The sequence below is a fragment of the Oryctolagus cuniculus genome, chromosome 1 (genome assembly GCF_964237555.1).
Source record: "Oryctolagus cuniculus chromosome 1, mOryCun1.1, whole genome shotgun sequence".
Classification (NCBI taxonomy): Eukaryota; Metazoa; Chordata; class Mammalia; order Lagomorpha; family Leporidae; genus Oryctolagus; species Oryctolagus cuniculus.
Genome location: NC_091432.1, coordinates 10,250,870 through 10,265,420, shown reverse-complemented (window position 1 = coordinate 10,265,420; position 14,551 = coordinate 10,250,870). Strand labels below are relative to the sequence as shown.

The 14,551-nt window shown below is 62.2% G+C and overlaps 1 protein-coding gene across 5 annotated transcripts in view; it reads right to left on the bottom strand.

The window, feature by feature from the left end:
* The window catches only part of RAB3IL1 (RAB3A interacting protein like 1), a 40,417-nt gene that overhangs the window by 5,605 nt on the left and 20,261 nt on the right, over positions 1 to 14,551 (bottom strand). For 2 of the 5 annotated variants that reach the window (XM_008274400.4, XM_008274398.4), the window contains exons 2-7: positions 3,010 to 3,262; positions 2,259 to 2,354; positions 2,096 to 2,173; positions 1,340 to 1,558; positions 572 to 718; positions 34 to 162 (exon numbers count right to left, since the gene is read on the bottom strand). In XM_008274400.4, coding sequence (XP_008272622.3) covers positions 34 to 162; positions 572 to 718; positions 1,340 to 1,558; positions 2,096 to 2,173; positions 2,259 to 2,354; positions 3,010 to 3,262 — 922 coding nt within the window. Of the gene's footprint in view, positions 1 to 33; positions 163 to 571; positions 719 to 1,339; positions 1,559 to 2,095; positions 2,174 to 2,258; positions 2,355 to 3,009; positions 3,263 to 12,300; positions 12,470 to 14,551 lie in introns of those variants that run through there. The other 3 variants (XM_051833217.2, XM_051833218.2, XM_008274401.4) reach the window with 3 other exon arrangements.

Genomic DNA, 14,551 nt, shown 5'->3' with positions numbered 1-14,551 from the left:
GCCCCCCGGCTGGCCGCCATCTACCCGCCTCACCTCCTGCACGGTGAAGTCCAGGCAGGGGCCCACGTCCTCCCGGTACACCCTCTCCAGGAAAGGGCTGCTCTTGTCCAGGGTGGGCGACTCCCGCCAGGCCTGGAACTCTGCAAACAGGGTCGTGTCCACCTGCCGGGGAGGGGTAATTAGGGTGCTGGGGGCCAGCATGGCAGAGGAGGCAGATCAGGGGAAGAGCGTGCCGGGGAGGGGGCGGTGAGGTCTGTCCCCAGAGGCTGGCCGAGCAGGGAGCAGCGTTCCTTCTGCCTCCTTGCCCCTGGGAGCTGCAAGCTGCCAGCTCTGACTTCAGGCGTGCTTCCTGTTTCTCCGTGCTACAGGATAAGCACCCTGCCAGAGGTCCCTCACTGCTGAGAGCAAACCAGCAGGACCCCACGCGCCCGGGCAGGTGACAACGCACTCACAGGCGCATGCACACAGGGTGGGGGGAAGTTCATGGGGACCACACAGGCCCGCCCTGGGCGGCATGCACAGTGCATCAGGCTGCCCGGAGCAGCGGGGGGCCCCTCTCTGGAGCCATTACCTGCCGGGACAAGGAGAGAGAGGTAGCGGAGGTGGGGGCTGCAGGCGGCTCCCCGGGCGGGAGCTGCCAGGCCGGCTCGTAGGTGAGGTGGACGGCCTTGTTGGGGATCACGCACAGGAGCAGGGAGAGAAGAGGGGGCAGCCCCGGCTGGGCAGGAGGACAGGCAGGCAGGCAGACAGACAGACAGACAGGAGGAAGGAGGAGACGTCAGTGACCAATCAGAAAGCTTAGAGCTCAGAAGGAGATGCAGGGGCTGCCCCGTGCCTCTCCTCCAACAGCTGCAGGGACAGAGGTGATGGCAGGACGAGGCCTGGCTGGGTTTGGCATTGAGGACCCAGGCGGCTGCGCTGCACCACCTGTCTTTCCAGTGTCCCCCGGAAGCAGCACGGAGCTGGCTCTTGACACCCTTGTCTCGCCTGCCCATTGGCCACAGGAGGACAAGGAAACTGAGCCCCTGACAGGTGGCCTCAGTGGCTCAGGGACCCAGTGCCAGGAGTGTCAGCCCAGCCTGGACCAGGACCCCGTGTGCACAGCCCAGGTGGGAGGCAGACCCCCTCCAAAGGCCACGCTTGGATAGGCAGAGGGTGCTACAGAGCATCTCACGGGGGCTGTGGCCACACGAGGCCCAGTAGCCTGTGCCCAGCCCTCACAGCCCAGGACCCAGGCTCAGAAAGGGGCAGGACAGGTTCCAGGTCACACCGCGCGGGGCTCCGACCCGGCTGACCGTGAGGGCCGTCTCCCGCCCCCGTGCCCACAGCCCGCCCTTACCTCTTTGCCCTCCTTGTCTGGGGTGAGAGTGTGCCCTGCGGTGGGGCACACAGCGGGGCACAAGGCACTGCTGATGCTCTTGTGGCGCGAATGGCCCTTCCGGGGCCCAGCCTTGGTGGGGCTCAGCAGCTGGGGGTGGAGCTCGCGGTTGGGAGAGGCCGGCGTGGACGTGATGACCAGCGTCTTCAAGGCTGTCACCTCCGCCTGCAGCATGTCAATCTGGCCGGGATGCCATCACCCATCAGGGTCAGCCCCGGGCAGCAACTAGCACCTAACCCCACCCATCACCCTTGGAACAGCGTTTGAGGCAGGGGCCCAGGCAGCCATGCCACAGATAGGCTGAGGCTCACGGAGGAGAGGAGGCCTGCCCCAGGTCTCCCGATGAGCAGGAATGATAGGAGCAAGTGTGTGGGAGGGGCCAGGTCTCCCGGAGAGTCCTGGGGCCCTGGGAGCCAGGAGGGCCCAGGCCACACGTTTTACAGATAGGTAAACAGGCTCTAAGGCTGGGAGCTACTTCCCAGGCTCACTGGGGTTTCTGCTTTGTAAAGGGACTCGGAAGCCCCTGGAAAGCCCCAGAAAAGTCTCACTGGAGCAGCAGACACACTGGCAGAGTCCAGGGCCTGGGCTGTGTGATCAAGAGCCCCCCACTGCCCTGCTCTCCTGCCCTGCATTGGTCTAATCGGGCAGCAAAGGCCGAAGCTGGCAGGGCTGGGCGGGTGCCCCAGGAGGGCCAGGGCAGGAGGGGCCAGGCCTCACCTTGCCCCGCGCCTCCTTCAGCTGCTTCTCGGATGCCGCCTGCTTCATGTTGGCCTCTCGAACCATCTTGTGGGCTTCCTGGGAAGAGGGCAGCCTCCGTGTGGGTTGGTGGGGAGCCGAAGGCAGCCCAGGCCTGGGCTCCCCGGGCTGTGCCGCAGCGTACCTCAAACAGACTGGCCGTCAGCTCCTCCAGCTCCCGCTCCAGCTGCTCCCGCACCTTGGATAGCCGCTCGCACTCCTCGTCCTTCAGCCTCAGCTCCTGGGGACACAGGGTAGGGGCTGGGAGCTCCGGGGAAGGGCAGACGGCACCCGACCGGGCTGCTTCCTCTGGACATCATATGTGGAGCTCTGGGCCTGAGCTCACTTCTTCAGGTGTGAGTTTATGGTCCATTTTTAGCTCACAGTGAAAGGCTGGAACCTGCCCATCAATCCATCGCAGGTTAGAGGGGTCTTAGAATAGGCAAGGCTCGTGAACACCATTTAAAAGGTAAGGAGTGAATGTCTGACCTAGGGGCTAAGACCCCACATCGCACATAAGAAGGCCTGGGTTCCGCTCCCGGCTCTGGCTCCTGACTCTGGCTTCCTGCTGATGTGCACCTGGGGAGGCAGTGATGACGGCTCAGGTGATTGGATTCCTGCCACCCACAGGAGACCTGGATGAGTTCCCGCCTCCTGGCTTTGGCCCTGGCCTGAGGGCCAGGGCAGGCGTTTGGGGAGCTCTCTTTGTCTCTCAAATAAATTTTTAAAAATGTTCAATAAAAGACGTAAGAAGAATCGCTCTCTGCCTTGTGCCCCCTGCGTGCCTGGCCCGGGCCTCGGATGCAGCACACGACCCCTCTCCCTGGGGCATCTCTGGGCGTCCCCAGGCTGCGTCCACCCGCCCAGGGCCGGCTCTGCGCGGCCTCAGGCCTCACCTTCTGGGCTTTGTGCAGCTCCTCCTTCAGGAACTCCGAGCCCTTCTCGCGGATCTCCATGGAGGAGCTGCGCAGCCGTGACATGTCCAGCCGGGCAGCTGCAGGGCCCTCCTCACCCTGGGCCTCCTCCCTCACGCAGGCCTCCACCAGGGCTCCTGGGGCCTCCCTGTGGCTTTTGCAGGGGCCTGCACTGTTCCAGGGGACAGGGACAACTGGGAGGGGCGATGGGAGGCCCTCGTCTGGCTGGGGCGAGCTGCAAGGCAAACAGAGGCATCAGCAGGTGCAGGATGGGGTCCTGAGACCTGGAGGGCCAGCCCTGGGCAGCACACCTCCCACCTGGGCCTCAGTCTCTCCATCTCTGACATGGGGCCGGCTATCACCAGGGTTGTCACTGAGGCAGAGTGGCCACGTGTGAGGTCAGGGCTCCCGCATCTCCGTCAACCACCCCCTCCAGCCCTGCACCTAGATCTGTGCCTGACACACAGCAGGTGGTCAACACACAGCCATCACACAACTCATTTTTGCTGAACAGGTGAGTGTACAGTTTGAGAAATCCAGGGGCTGGCGTTTTGGCGCAGTGGGTTAAAGGCGGCTTGCAATGCAGGCATCCCAAATCGGAGCGCTGGTTCAAATCCTGGCTGCTCTGCCTCCAATCCAGCTTCCTGTGAAAGCGCCTGGGGAGGTAGCAGAAGATGGCCCAAATACTTGGGTCCCTGCCACCTATGTGCGAGACCCGACTAGAGTTCCAGGCTCCTGGCTTCTGCCTCCACCAGCCATCTGAGGAGTGAATCAACAGATGGAAGATCTCTCTCCGTCACTTTGCTTTTCAAATAAATAAACAAATCTTAAAAAAAAAAAAAAAAAAAGAGCTTGAAGGCCGGCACCGCCGCTCACTAGGCTAATCCTCCACCTGCGGCGCCGGCACACCGGGTTCTAGTCCCGGTCGGGGCGCCGGATTCTGTCCCGGTTGCTCTTCCAGGCCAGCTCTCTGCTGTGGCCAGGGAGTGCAGTGGAGGATGGCCCAGGTCCTTGGGCCCTGCACCCGCATGGGAATCCAGGATGAAGCACCTGGTTCCTGGCTTCGGATCGGCGCAGCACACTGGCCACAACACGCCGGCTGTAGCGGCCACTTGCGGGGTGAACCAACGGAAAAAGGAAGATCTTTCTCTCTGTCTCTCTCTCTCTCTCACTGTCTAACTCTGCCTGTCCAAAATAAATAAATAAATAAATAAATAAATAAATAAAATATGTTATCTCAAAAACTGAAAAAAAGAAAGGGAAGGGGAGGGAGGGTTATGGGAAGGAGGGAGGGAGGAAGGAAAGACCATTATATTTTTAGAACCGTATCTACAAACTATACTGAATCTGTTAAAAACTAATTACAATTTTTTTTTAAAAAATGAACAACGAGAAAAACAAAAGAGCTTGAGAACTGGAGTCCCTGTTTCACCAAGTGGGAGCCTCCCACCCAGTGATGGTGAATCCCAGGGATGGGGGTGGGGGGTGTGGGTGAGATCTGAGCCCTCGGAGTCGCTCCAGTGAGAGCTGCCTTCATTGGCATAGTCACCACGATGCGGTTCCTGCAAATGTTGGTGGGAAGTAGTTCATGGAAAGTCTGCCCCTTCCCGTGCACAGCGGAGCGGAGGGGCAGGCCAGAGCTGCAGGGCTGGGGCAGGAAGGTCCTGCAGAGCCCTGGCAAGGCAGACCCCCCTCCTGTGCTTTGCAGGGAGCAGTCGCGGCACCACCCCCACCTCTGGACTCCTGGCCTGCCTGGCAGCCTCCTGCAGGCACCCCTTTTCCTGGGTCTGGGGCCCTCCTTCCTGAAGCTGAAGCGGAAGACCCTGGAGGCAGCGTGGGGCCTCTGTCCTCGCTCTGCCCCCATGCGCACGCCCTGCTTCCACAGACCCTGGAAAGGGAAGGGGGGAGGGCTTGGTGGTTTGTGCCAAGACAGCACCTCTGGACTTGCTTGCTCAGCAGAAAGTCCCGGCTCCTGAGCCAGCAGCTTCTGACCGCTGGGGCAGGGCCGGGGTGGGGGGCTGGGCCAGGGCGCTGATAACCAAGGGGAAGTTGCGGAAGGAGACAAGAGGAGAAACAGGGCCAAGCGAAAGGTGAGACTGAGGAGCGCTGAGGGGTAAGGGTGAAAGGCAAGTCTGGGGGCCAGCACCCTGTTCTCGGGACTCTGGGAGGCCCCCAAGCAGCTCCCAAGCCTCAGTTTCCCTCTTGATAACACAAAGGGACCCAGCAGCCAGCAAGTGCAGCAGTGAGCCTGTTCCCAGCCCTTCGCCAGGCCCTGTCCAGCTGCCCAGCTCAGCCTGCCCTGGGCTCTGAAACTGCCCATTGTACAGCCTGAAGCTCCTGGGGCCGGGTCTGTCTGGCGGGGAGTTGGACTTGAGGACGAAGCTGGGTACACTGATTGCCACTCCCTCCCACAACAGGGTCTGTGGGACAGGGAGGCCCCCAAGACCCTTCCCTGGGTGGGTTACGGGAGTCTTGTTGGCCAGGGCTCCCCGACACTCCCAAGAGTCTTAGCCCCCATGGGCTGGGGCCTGTACCCAGGGGACCCACCCTGTTCCATGCCCTACCCAGGGTGCCCGACACCCTGCTCCACTGAACAACACTCTCTCAACGGCATTGATGGCATTGCCCCCGCTCTACAGAGGGGGCCCAGAGAGGGCCTGGAGTCACACAGCGCTGGCTTGGGTGCCCAGGTCTCCAGCCGCAGCCCGAGGCGCCCCAGCCACCGCAGCCGGCGGGTGGGGGAGGAGTGTGAGGGTTGGCATCGTTGCCTCTGCCTTCAGAGCAAAGGCTGCGTCTGGGTCCAGGTGGACTCGGAGGAGGGGGTTGGGGGAAGCCTCCTCCTCGGCTGCAGCAGGGAAATCTGGCCTCATTCCGGCCTAGACTGGCTTCTCACTGTCAGCTCAGGCCCGGGAACCACCTTCCCAGGAGGAGCCTGGCTGGGGAGAGCTGCAGCCCACAGCCTGGGAGCCTTGCAGGCTCTGGGGACCTGCTTGCCGGGTGGCTAAGACCTGCAGGAGGCGCGCTGGGAATCAAGTGAGAAGTCGGCGACTGGGCGCGTGGACGGGCTCTGGGTCCCGCAGCTGCAGATCTCCGTCCCTGGGTGGGGGACGGTGGCCAAGTCACTGGGGCCAGGCCTGGGATGATGGACCCTACCCAGGAGCGTAGAAGGAGAAAGAGCTGCAGGTCAAGGCAAGGGTGACCCACAGGGACAGCCTAGGACACTGGGCAGGGGGCCAGCTCCCAGACAGCAGTCCTGGGGCCTTTCTCCCGGCACCGCCCAGCCCTGCCGTTACCTACAGCTTCTTCCTAGGAGAACAAGGCCTCCAGTACCTCCCACAGAGCTGAGCTTTGGCCACCTGTGTGGTCTGGGCCTCTGGCCACCCTGAAGGAGTCCAAGGGCACCGGATGGAGGAGTGGCCACACAGTCCCCACCATCCACCTTCGGTGGGGGCCGGGGCCCTGTTTTAACAGCTGAGCACACTGACCCACTGTGTGCTGGTCCCCGTGGGGCCCTGTTTGACAGCCAAGAGGACACAGGGGCCTGGGAGACCTGAGATGGCGCCTCCAAGGCACCTCTCACCCTCCCTGCCCCGGTCAAAGCCTGCAGGCCAAACCTGCAGGAAGCGTGGGAAGAGCAGGGCCACCCGCAGCTGCAGACCTCCCAAGGCCTGGGCCAGGGGTGGCAGGAGCAGGAGGGGGAGGAGGGGAGAGAAGGGGCACTTGCAGACCTCCCCCCTCACACATCCAGGCCGCGAGGGCGGCTCCGGCGACTCCAAAAACTCAGGAAAAAGTGGGACCCTGGCTCTTGGGCCAGCCTGAGCCTGAGCGCCCTGTCCCCCACACACCACAGGGAAGCCCCCGTGGGAATACCTGAGTGGTGGAGGGGTGGTTCTCAGTCCTGGGCAGGCCCCGGCCACTGCTCAGGCTCTGCCTGCTGTCCCTGTCCCTCCCCAGGCCCCCTCCCTGCAGAAGCACAGGGCCTAGCACCTGGGAGAAGCTGCAGAGGCCACGGGGAAGGGGCTGCTCGGGCAGGGGGAGTCAAGGCCAGTGGCAGCAGGGGGAGCCCACATCCCCATCCGCACAGCGCATGCAGGAAGGGCCCTGCCGGTCACTTCCCCAGGAAACCCACCCCGGGAGACTCCACGGCCACACGCCTCGCCCACCCCCTCCTGGCCTGCCAGGCCAGCGACTCCGTTGCTCCCACCCGTGAAACACAGCAGGATGAGAACGCGGACACCCAGAGACAGTGGCCTTTGGCCACTCGGTAACCCAGATTGGGCCGGGAGGGCCTGGCCAGAGGCCAAAGAAGGTCCCACAAGGCCCACGAGGGTTCTGATCCTTCCCCGTCCAGCCAGGCAATCCTGCTGTGAGGTCTTTGTGCCCTCGGCCAGAGCCCGGAAAGACCCTCCACAGTCTCCACCTGGAACCACACACCCTGTGCCAAGGAACACACTGGCTTCGGCAGGGGCAGCGCCGACACTGGGCAAGGACAGGGCCGGGAGGGCGCACTGGGACCACGCACTCCTTTTGTCCTGGGCCACCAGACCCAGGCTCCATTGAGGCTGTGGAACCCTGACTCCTGCCCGGCACCAAAGGGCAGTACCACGGCACAGGGGCCTGGTGCAGGTGCACACTCGGGTTGTCCAGGCTGGGACTGGGGAGGCCGAGGGTGGCAGCTGCATGACTCATGTCTAGTGACCCAGGGGACCCCAGCAAAGGGACTCTGGCCATGCTGCAACCCTAGCAAGGCTTGGCCTACTGCCTTCAGCCCTGGGCCATAAGTTCTCAGCCCACCGTGCACAGGTGTCACTGGGCAGGGTCTCACAGCACTGCCAGGAAATGCACTCCCAGCCTGGTTTTAACCACAAGCAACCTGGCCGGAACACACAGCACACAGTGGCATGTTGGGAAGAGAACCGAGAGTGCAGGCACAGCGAGTCACGTGACCTGTCACCCTGCCTCCGGGGAGAGGGGATGAATGGTGGTTTCAGGGAAGTGAGGCAGGATGTGGACTGGGCTGGAGGAAGTCAGAGACAGTGCCCAAAGCGGGGAGGGGTGACTGCAGCAGCCAGGCAGGCCCCTTGGGCTGGCAGAGGACACACAGAGGGGGAACTGCGGGGTCCCGATGAGTGGGGCACAAAAATGAATTAAGGTAACTAAAAACCAAGGGAAGGCTGAGAACCGGGGAGCAGAGGCAGAAGGAGTGACAGAGGCGTTGGGGGAAAAGTGGCAGGTCTGTCCCATAGGCGGCAGGAGGGAAAGGCAGGGCCACGAGTGGATGACAGAAGGGACAGGTCTGAGAGCCAGCCAGGACAACGGGATGACTGCGCGTACCCCTGTGCCACAGGCGCCAGGCAGGCAAGTGGAACAGGACTCAGGAATGGGTCTCCCAGGGGAAGATGAGCACAAGGCGAGGAGGGAGTGGAGTGGGTCTGAAGGAGGAAGCAGGGGTGGGGTGGGTGGGGGTGCAGGGGCAGCAAGCAGCAGGCCCTGGGCGAGGGGAGGAGGGAGGAGTCAGGACCAGCATGGGATGGTCAGCAGGCAGGTCAGGATCACCCAGGCGGGTGGCCAGGTCGGCCAGCCCAGCCCAGCCGGGAAGAGGGAATCCAGCCAGCACCAGGCCACGTGATGTGCGGGGGTCTCCTCCCTCTGCTGGTACAGGGCAGGGAACATAGCACACACCTCACATCCACGCCAGGCCTCCCTGTGCATGGAGCCTAAGCAGAGCAGGCACCCCAGACCTCGGATCTCCACAGCGTCCACAGTGAGCGTCTATCCTGTGCCACCCCCCTTTTCCCCTTAGGCTGGATCCTTCCAACCTGCACAAAACAGAATCTGGCAGCATCATCGAGCCCCCTTCTCCACACACTGTATTTCCTTTGCACCCTCACCCCTCACTTCCCAAGGCCTGCTGGCACAGACTCCTGTGCAGATGCTGGGAGAATCTTGGAAAGATACTTCCACCTGCTGGGGGGGAAAATGGAAGTAGTTGAATCCCAGAGGGCTTCCAGGAGGCAGCGACAGTAAAAGTTGTACAACTCCTTCCCAACGAGCAGGCCTAGCTGCCTGAGCCTGGAGCCCTCAGGCCATACGTCAGATGCCATCTCAGGGCCTGCAGCACCCAGTGACTCGGACTTCACAGGCAGGCGCTCACAGACCCAGGCCTCTTAGGGTAGCGAAGACCCGGTGCAGCCGAGCGGCTTGCTCCAGATCACACAGCTGGTATGGGGCACCTGCAGTCCTGGAGCAGCCCAGCATCCTGCTGGGGCAGACAGTCCCCCATCTCTGGGAGGCTGGGGTGATCTCTCCTCATTCCTGGGCAGTCCATCAGGGCACAGCTCTCCTTAGAGACAGGTGTGATGAGCCCCCTCTATCAAGTGGGGAAACTAAGACCGTAGAGCCGCACCTATGCCATGTGGTCACTCAGTGAACAGAAAACCAGCCCAGAACTTGAGCTCTGGCCTGTGCTGACCGGGGCTCAAGGGCCCAGCACCGCGTTCGATGCTGCTCACCCCACCAGCCCCGAGCAGGCCTGGCATCCAGCACTTGGGGAGAAGGAGGGGGCTGGCCCAGTTTGGGAGGGGGCATCTTCCCATCAGACTGAAGCCACCTCTCTGAGTTCACAGTTCAGGGCCCATGCCCGGGAGTCCCAGGGAAGAGGAGCCACCCGAGCTTCTGCAGAGTCCAGTGGGGGCTGCCGACCCCAGGGCCACTGGGACTTAGCCATTGACAGAGCACAGTCCCCCAGGAGAAGACGCTTCAGTCTTTCTTACTGAGAGGGGACAGAGCCCCAGAATGTGGCCAGGTCCCCAACTCACCAGTCACTCCTACCTAGCTCCCAGAGCTGGCAGCTTAGAATGAAGGTGTTCGCAGGAGATGGCAGCCTGGCCCCGGTCCTTAAATTGCTGCCTCCACGTCCAAATGAGAGGTCCAGAGCCGGCTGGGTGATGGGTACAGTGGTTAAGATGCCACTTGGCAGGGGGCTGGTGCTGTGGCATAGTAAGTTAAGCCTCTGCCTGCAGTGCTGCATCCCATATGGGCGCCAGTTCGAGTCCTGGCTGCTCCACTTCCAATCCAGCTCCCTGCTAATGAGCCTGAGAAAGCAGTGCAAGATGGTTCAAGTCCTTGGGCTCCTGCACCATGTGAGAGACCTGGAAGAAGCTCCTGGCTTCGGATCAGCCCAGCTCTGGCCGTCACAGCCATTTGGGGAGTGAGCCAGCAGAGAGAGTACACGCTCTCTCTCTGTCTCTCCTCTGTAACTCTGCCTCTCAAATAAATAAATAAATCTTTAAAATAAAAAGATGCCACTTGAGACACCCATCTAGAGTGTCAGGATCCAAGCCTTGGCTCCACTTCCAGTTCCAGCTTCCTGCTAACGCGCACCCTGGGAGGCAGCAGGTGATGGCTCAAGAACTTGGGTCCCTACCGCCCAAGTGGAGAGATTCAGATGGAGTTCCTCCTGGCTTGGGTCTGGCTCAGCTTCAGCATTTGGGCAGTGAACTAGCAGATGGGGAAATCTCTTGTTTTCTTGTTTCTCTCTTTGCCTCTCAACGAAACCAAAATTAAAACAAAAACAAAATAAAATGAGAGGTCTCTACAAATGGCCGGCATTGTGGTGCAGAGTAAGCTACCACCTGCGATGCCAGCATCCCACATGAGTCCCAGCTACTCCACTTCTGACCCAGCTCCTTCCTAATGCCCCTGGGAAAGCAGCAGCAGATGACTCAAGTGCTCAGGCCCCTGCCACCCACATGAGAGACCTAGATGGAGGTCCAGGCTCCTGCCTTCGGCCTGGCCCAGCCCCAGCCATGGTGGCTATTTGGGGAGTGAACCAGTGGATGGAAGATCTCTGTTTAACTCTGCCTTTCAAATCAATAAGTATTTTTTTAAATGCAGAGCTCAAGGTAACCCCCAAACTTTGCACCCCCCCGGTTGGGTGCCCAGCTCTGTACTCTGCCATCATGCTTTCCATCTGCACAGATGAAGCGCCCACTGTGTGCTGTGCACTCAGCAAGGCGGGGTGGGGGTGGCGACAGGAGCTACATACAGGAAGTCGCGGTATTGAGGGTTGCATGGGGGTCAGACTGGTAGCCTGGTTTATCCAGGAGGATCCTGGCAATACGGCAGGGAGGCTGCACCAGAGGCTTTGCCAGGGACCTTGAGTTTCTTCCATCAACTGAGCCTCCTTGGGCCCTGGCCTGTGTGCCTCCAGGGAAGGGCAGGTGAATAACCTACTTACCTCACCTTGGGGCCCAGAGAGGGAGGTCACACAGCTGTTTCGCCTGGGTCCACCCAGCAGAAGGGGTCACAAGCTTCCCCAGGCCAAGCTGCTCTCAGAGGCACCGCACAGCCGGCAGGACCGGACTGCCCTAACCTCTCCAGGCACAGCAAAGCCACATCAACTCTTTCTCCCTAGCCCCCTCCTCCCTCCCCGAGGCGCAATTCCAACCTGGCTCTGCGTCTACTCCTCCCCACACCTCACCCCTACAGGAGCCCATGCTATCAGCACCCCCTGCTGGGGACCGGCCCCCACTGCTCCCCAGCATCTCGGCTCACGCTTCCCAGAAGCCTGGAGGAAAGCGATCCAGCCTGCCCCTGGCCACAACCCACCCCCACTCTAGCCGCATTTCCTCCAGGACCCGGTCTTCCCAGGCCACGGGGAAGAGGAAGTGTTTGCCGCACTCCACAGGACAACCTTTCCGACAAACAGGGCAGGGGTGCTCCCCATCAGAGTAGCCAGGGGTGGGAATCAGCAGGGAGAACCAATGTCTTGAGCAGATGTCGCCACCAGCCCAGGGCCCGGGGCCAGGGCTGCCCCTCTCCACCTCCGAGCGTCCCCACGCTCGGGGAGCCCCAGGAGGAGGAGTTTCGCCCATCCGCTGGCCGGCGACCTTGACCAGGACCCGGCCCCCCTGCCCCAGCCACGCGGCTTTCCAAGAGTTCGTCCCAGCGCGGGGTCCCTCCTCCAGGCGCAGGACCCAGAATTACTTCGGCGGCCGCACAGTCCCCCAGCCCCACTTCTCACTTGCGCTTCCTTGGAGGGAGTTGGCGCTGTCACGGCGGGACGGCCCACCCCGAGACCCCATCCCTCCCTCCCCCAGAGCGTACTCCCTTCCATCGCCCGGCCCGCTTCCCCCCTAGCCGCAACGCACCGCTCCGCCGCAGGCCGGGCTCGGGGCGCAGACCCAGCGGGGACGCCCCAACACTCCGGCCCCGGGAGGCGGCCGCGGCCCAGCCCCTGCGCCGGCAGTCCACGCGCGCGCGCGCACCTACCCGTTCCACATCCCGGCGCCTCGGGGCGCCCGGGAGTCGGTTCCCCGCACGGCCGCCGCGTCCTGTCTGCGCCGCGTCCCCGCCCGCCGCCCTCCGCCGACTCCGTCCCGGGTCCGCGGGCTGCCGGCCGCCTGTCAGTCCCGCCCGCGGCTGCTGGGTCGGTCCGGGCCGCCCCTGTCCCGGGCGGGTCACGTGGCCCAGGGGGCGGCCCGAGGACACGTGCCCGGCCCCGCCCCCCGCCAGCCCGCCGGGGCGACCGCGCGGGGACTGCGAGCGCCGAGGGGGTGGGGGATGGGGCGCACGATCCCAGGGGTCCGGCAGCCCTCGCTGCTCTCTCTCCCGGCTGACTCTCTCCAGGCACCCGCACGGCACACCCTGGGCCACCCCCTGCTCAGGAACCTACCATGGCTCCCTGGCTTCCAGACCCCTGCCTCTCACGGATTGTCGCCCAAGGCCAGCAGACACCCCCTTGGCTGGCCCTTCAACCTCGCCCTGCTCTGCCCCACCCCCTTTGTATCTGGCCCTGAGCAACATCTTGCCATGGGAATGGATAGGGAGGGGCAAGTCCTAAAATGAGTCTTTGCCCTGGTGCTGCCCAGACAAGTGTCCAGCTTTGGCCCAAGTCCCCTCCCCTGCCCCACACCTGTCTGTTCCCTGCAAAACCTTTCCCTGCATCCCTGGCCACGCTCCCGGTCCCTTTGTACCACCTGCCCTGAGCCGCCACCGGGCCTTAACAGACCTCCACAAACTTGGGACTGGATCCGTAACCCTTCTCTCCCGCTGGGGGTGCCATCCCCACCCTGCCTGTCTGGAGGAGGCCAGGGTGTCAGGGGAGGCACTTCCCCTTCTAGATGAGACTAGCACCCTGGGTGCTCCACTCCAGGCTCACTGGCCCTGGGACCCAGGTTTGAGTGTATCAGGTCTTCATCTGGGGATGCATTTCATTCGTTCATTCACTCCCCTTGTGAGCACAAACCATGGACCAATGCAAGGGATGGGGACCCAGGGGGAGGCCACACAGACGCAGACACTGCCCTCCTGGTCATGGGGGCATGGGGGATGGGGGTAGGGAGCATACTCTCAGGACCTCCATTGCCAGAGCCACTGTTTGCCCAGGGCACATCTTGCAGAGCCAATGGTGTCTCTGTTGGAAATAGAAAACAACGCCTGGGGCGGGCGCTGTGGCCTAGCGGATAAAGCCACCGCCTGGCGTGGAGACCCTCGAGTCCTGGCTGCTCCTTTTCTTATCCAGCTCTCTGCTATGGCCTGGGAAAGCAGTAGAAGATGGCCCAAGTCCTTGGGCACCTGCACCCATGTGGGAGACCCAGAGGAAGCTCCTGGCTCCTGGCTTCTGGCTTTGGATTGGCCCAGCTCTGGCCCTTGTGGCCAATTGGGGAGTGAACCAGCGGATGGAGGGCCTCTCTCTGCCTCTGCCTCTCTGTAACTCGGCCTTTCAAATAATAAATAAATCTTAAAAGAAAAAAATAGAAAACAACGCCTTTCCCAGCTAGGAGCAGCTTACACCAAAGTACGGGACGGTGAGTAGAGGCAGGCTGGATGTCACGCCTTGCTTCATCTTGTGCAGTAAACAACCTGGACAGCCCTCCATGGCACACCTTGCGAAAACTTTCCGGAATCATCACCCCAGGCCTCGCATGCCCTTCACTCTGCAGGGCAAGTGTTTCCATGACTTTTGCTTCCAGAAGGCGGGACCAGCCCCTTCCTGGAGCTGTGTTCCTCCACCCACCCCAGCCCAGCTCAGGGTCTGGCCCCAAGCAGATGTCAGCATATGTTTGCTGGCCCGAATCCTTCACCAAGCAAGTGTTGAGCAACTGCTCTCTTCCTGCTCCTCACTCTGTTTAGGGGAAGGAGGGGAAGACACACAGGAGCAGGCCCTTGCTTTCCAAGCCAGGAGGGAGATAAACCGTGGTAGCAGAGAGCCTGGGAGATAAGAGTGGAGGAGGTGTCAACCCAGGCCTGTGGCCCCAGTCCTCGGGCCTGGCAGGCTGTTGAGCAAGGCCTGAAAGGACAAGTGTGTGCTCGCCACTCTGCCAACGCTGACGACAGTCACTAACCCAAAATATCCGGTCCTCTGTGCATCCAGCCCCAGGGGTTCCTGGGCCTCCCCTGCCCCCACCCCAGCATGGCAAACCCTGCCCCTTGTCTGAAAAAGAGGGGTTCAGAGAGGCCAAGGAAACTGCCTGATGCCACACAGCCAGGGGTGGAAGGGTCCAATTTTCTTGCACCTGTT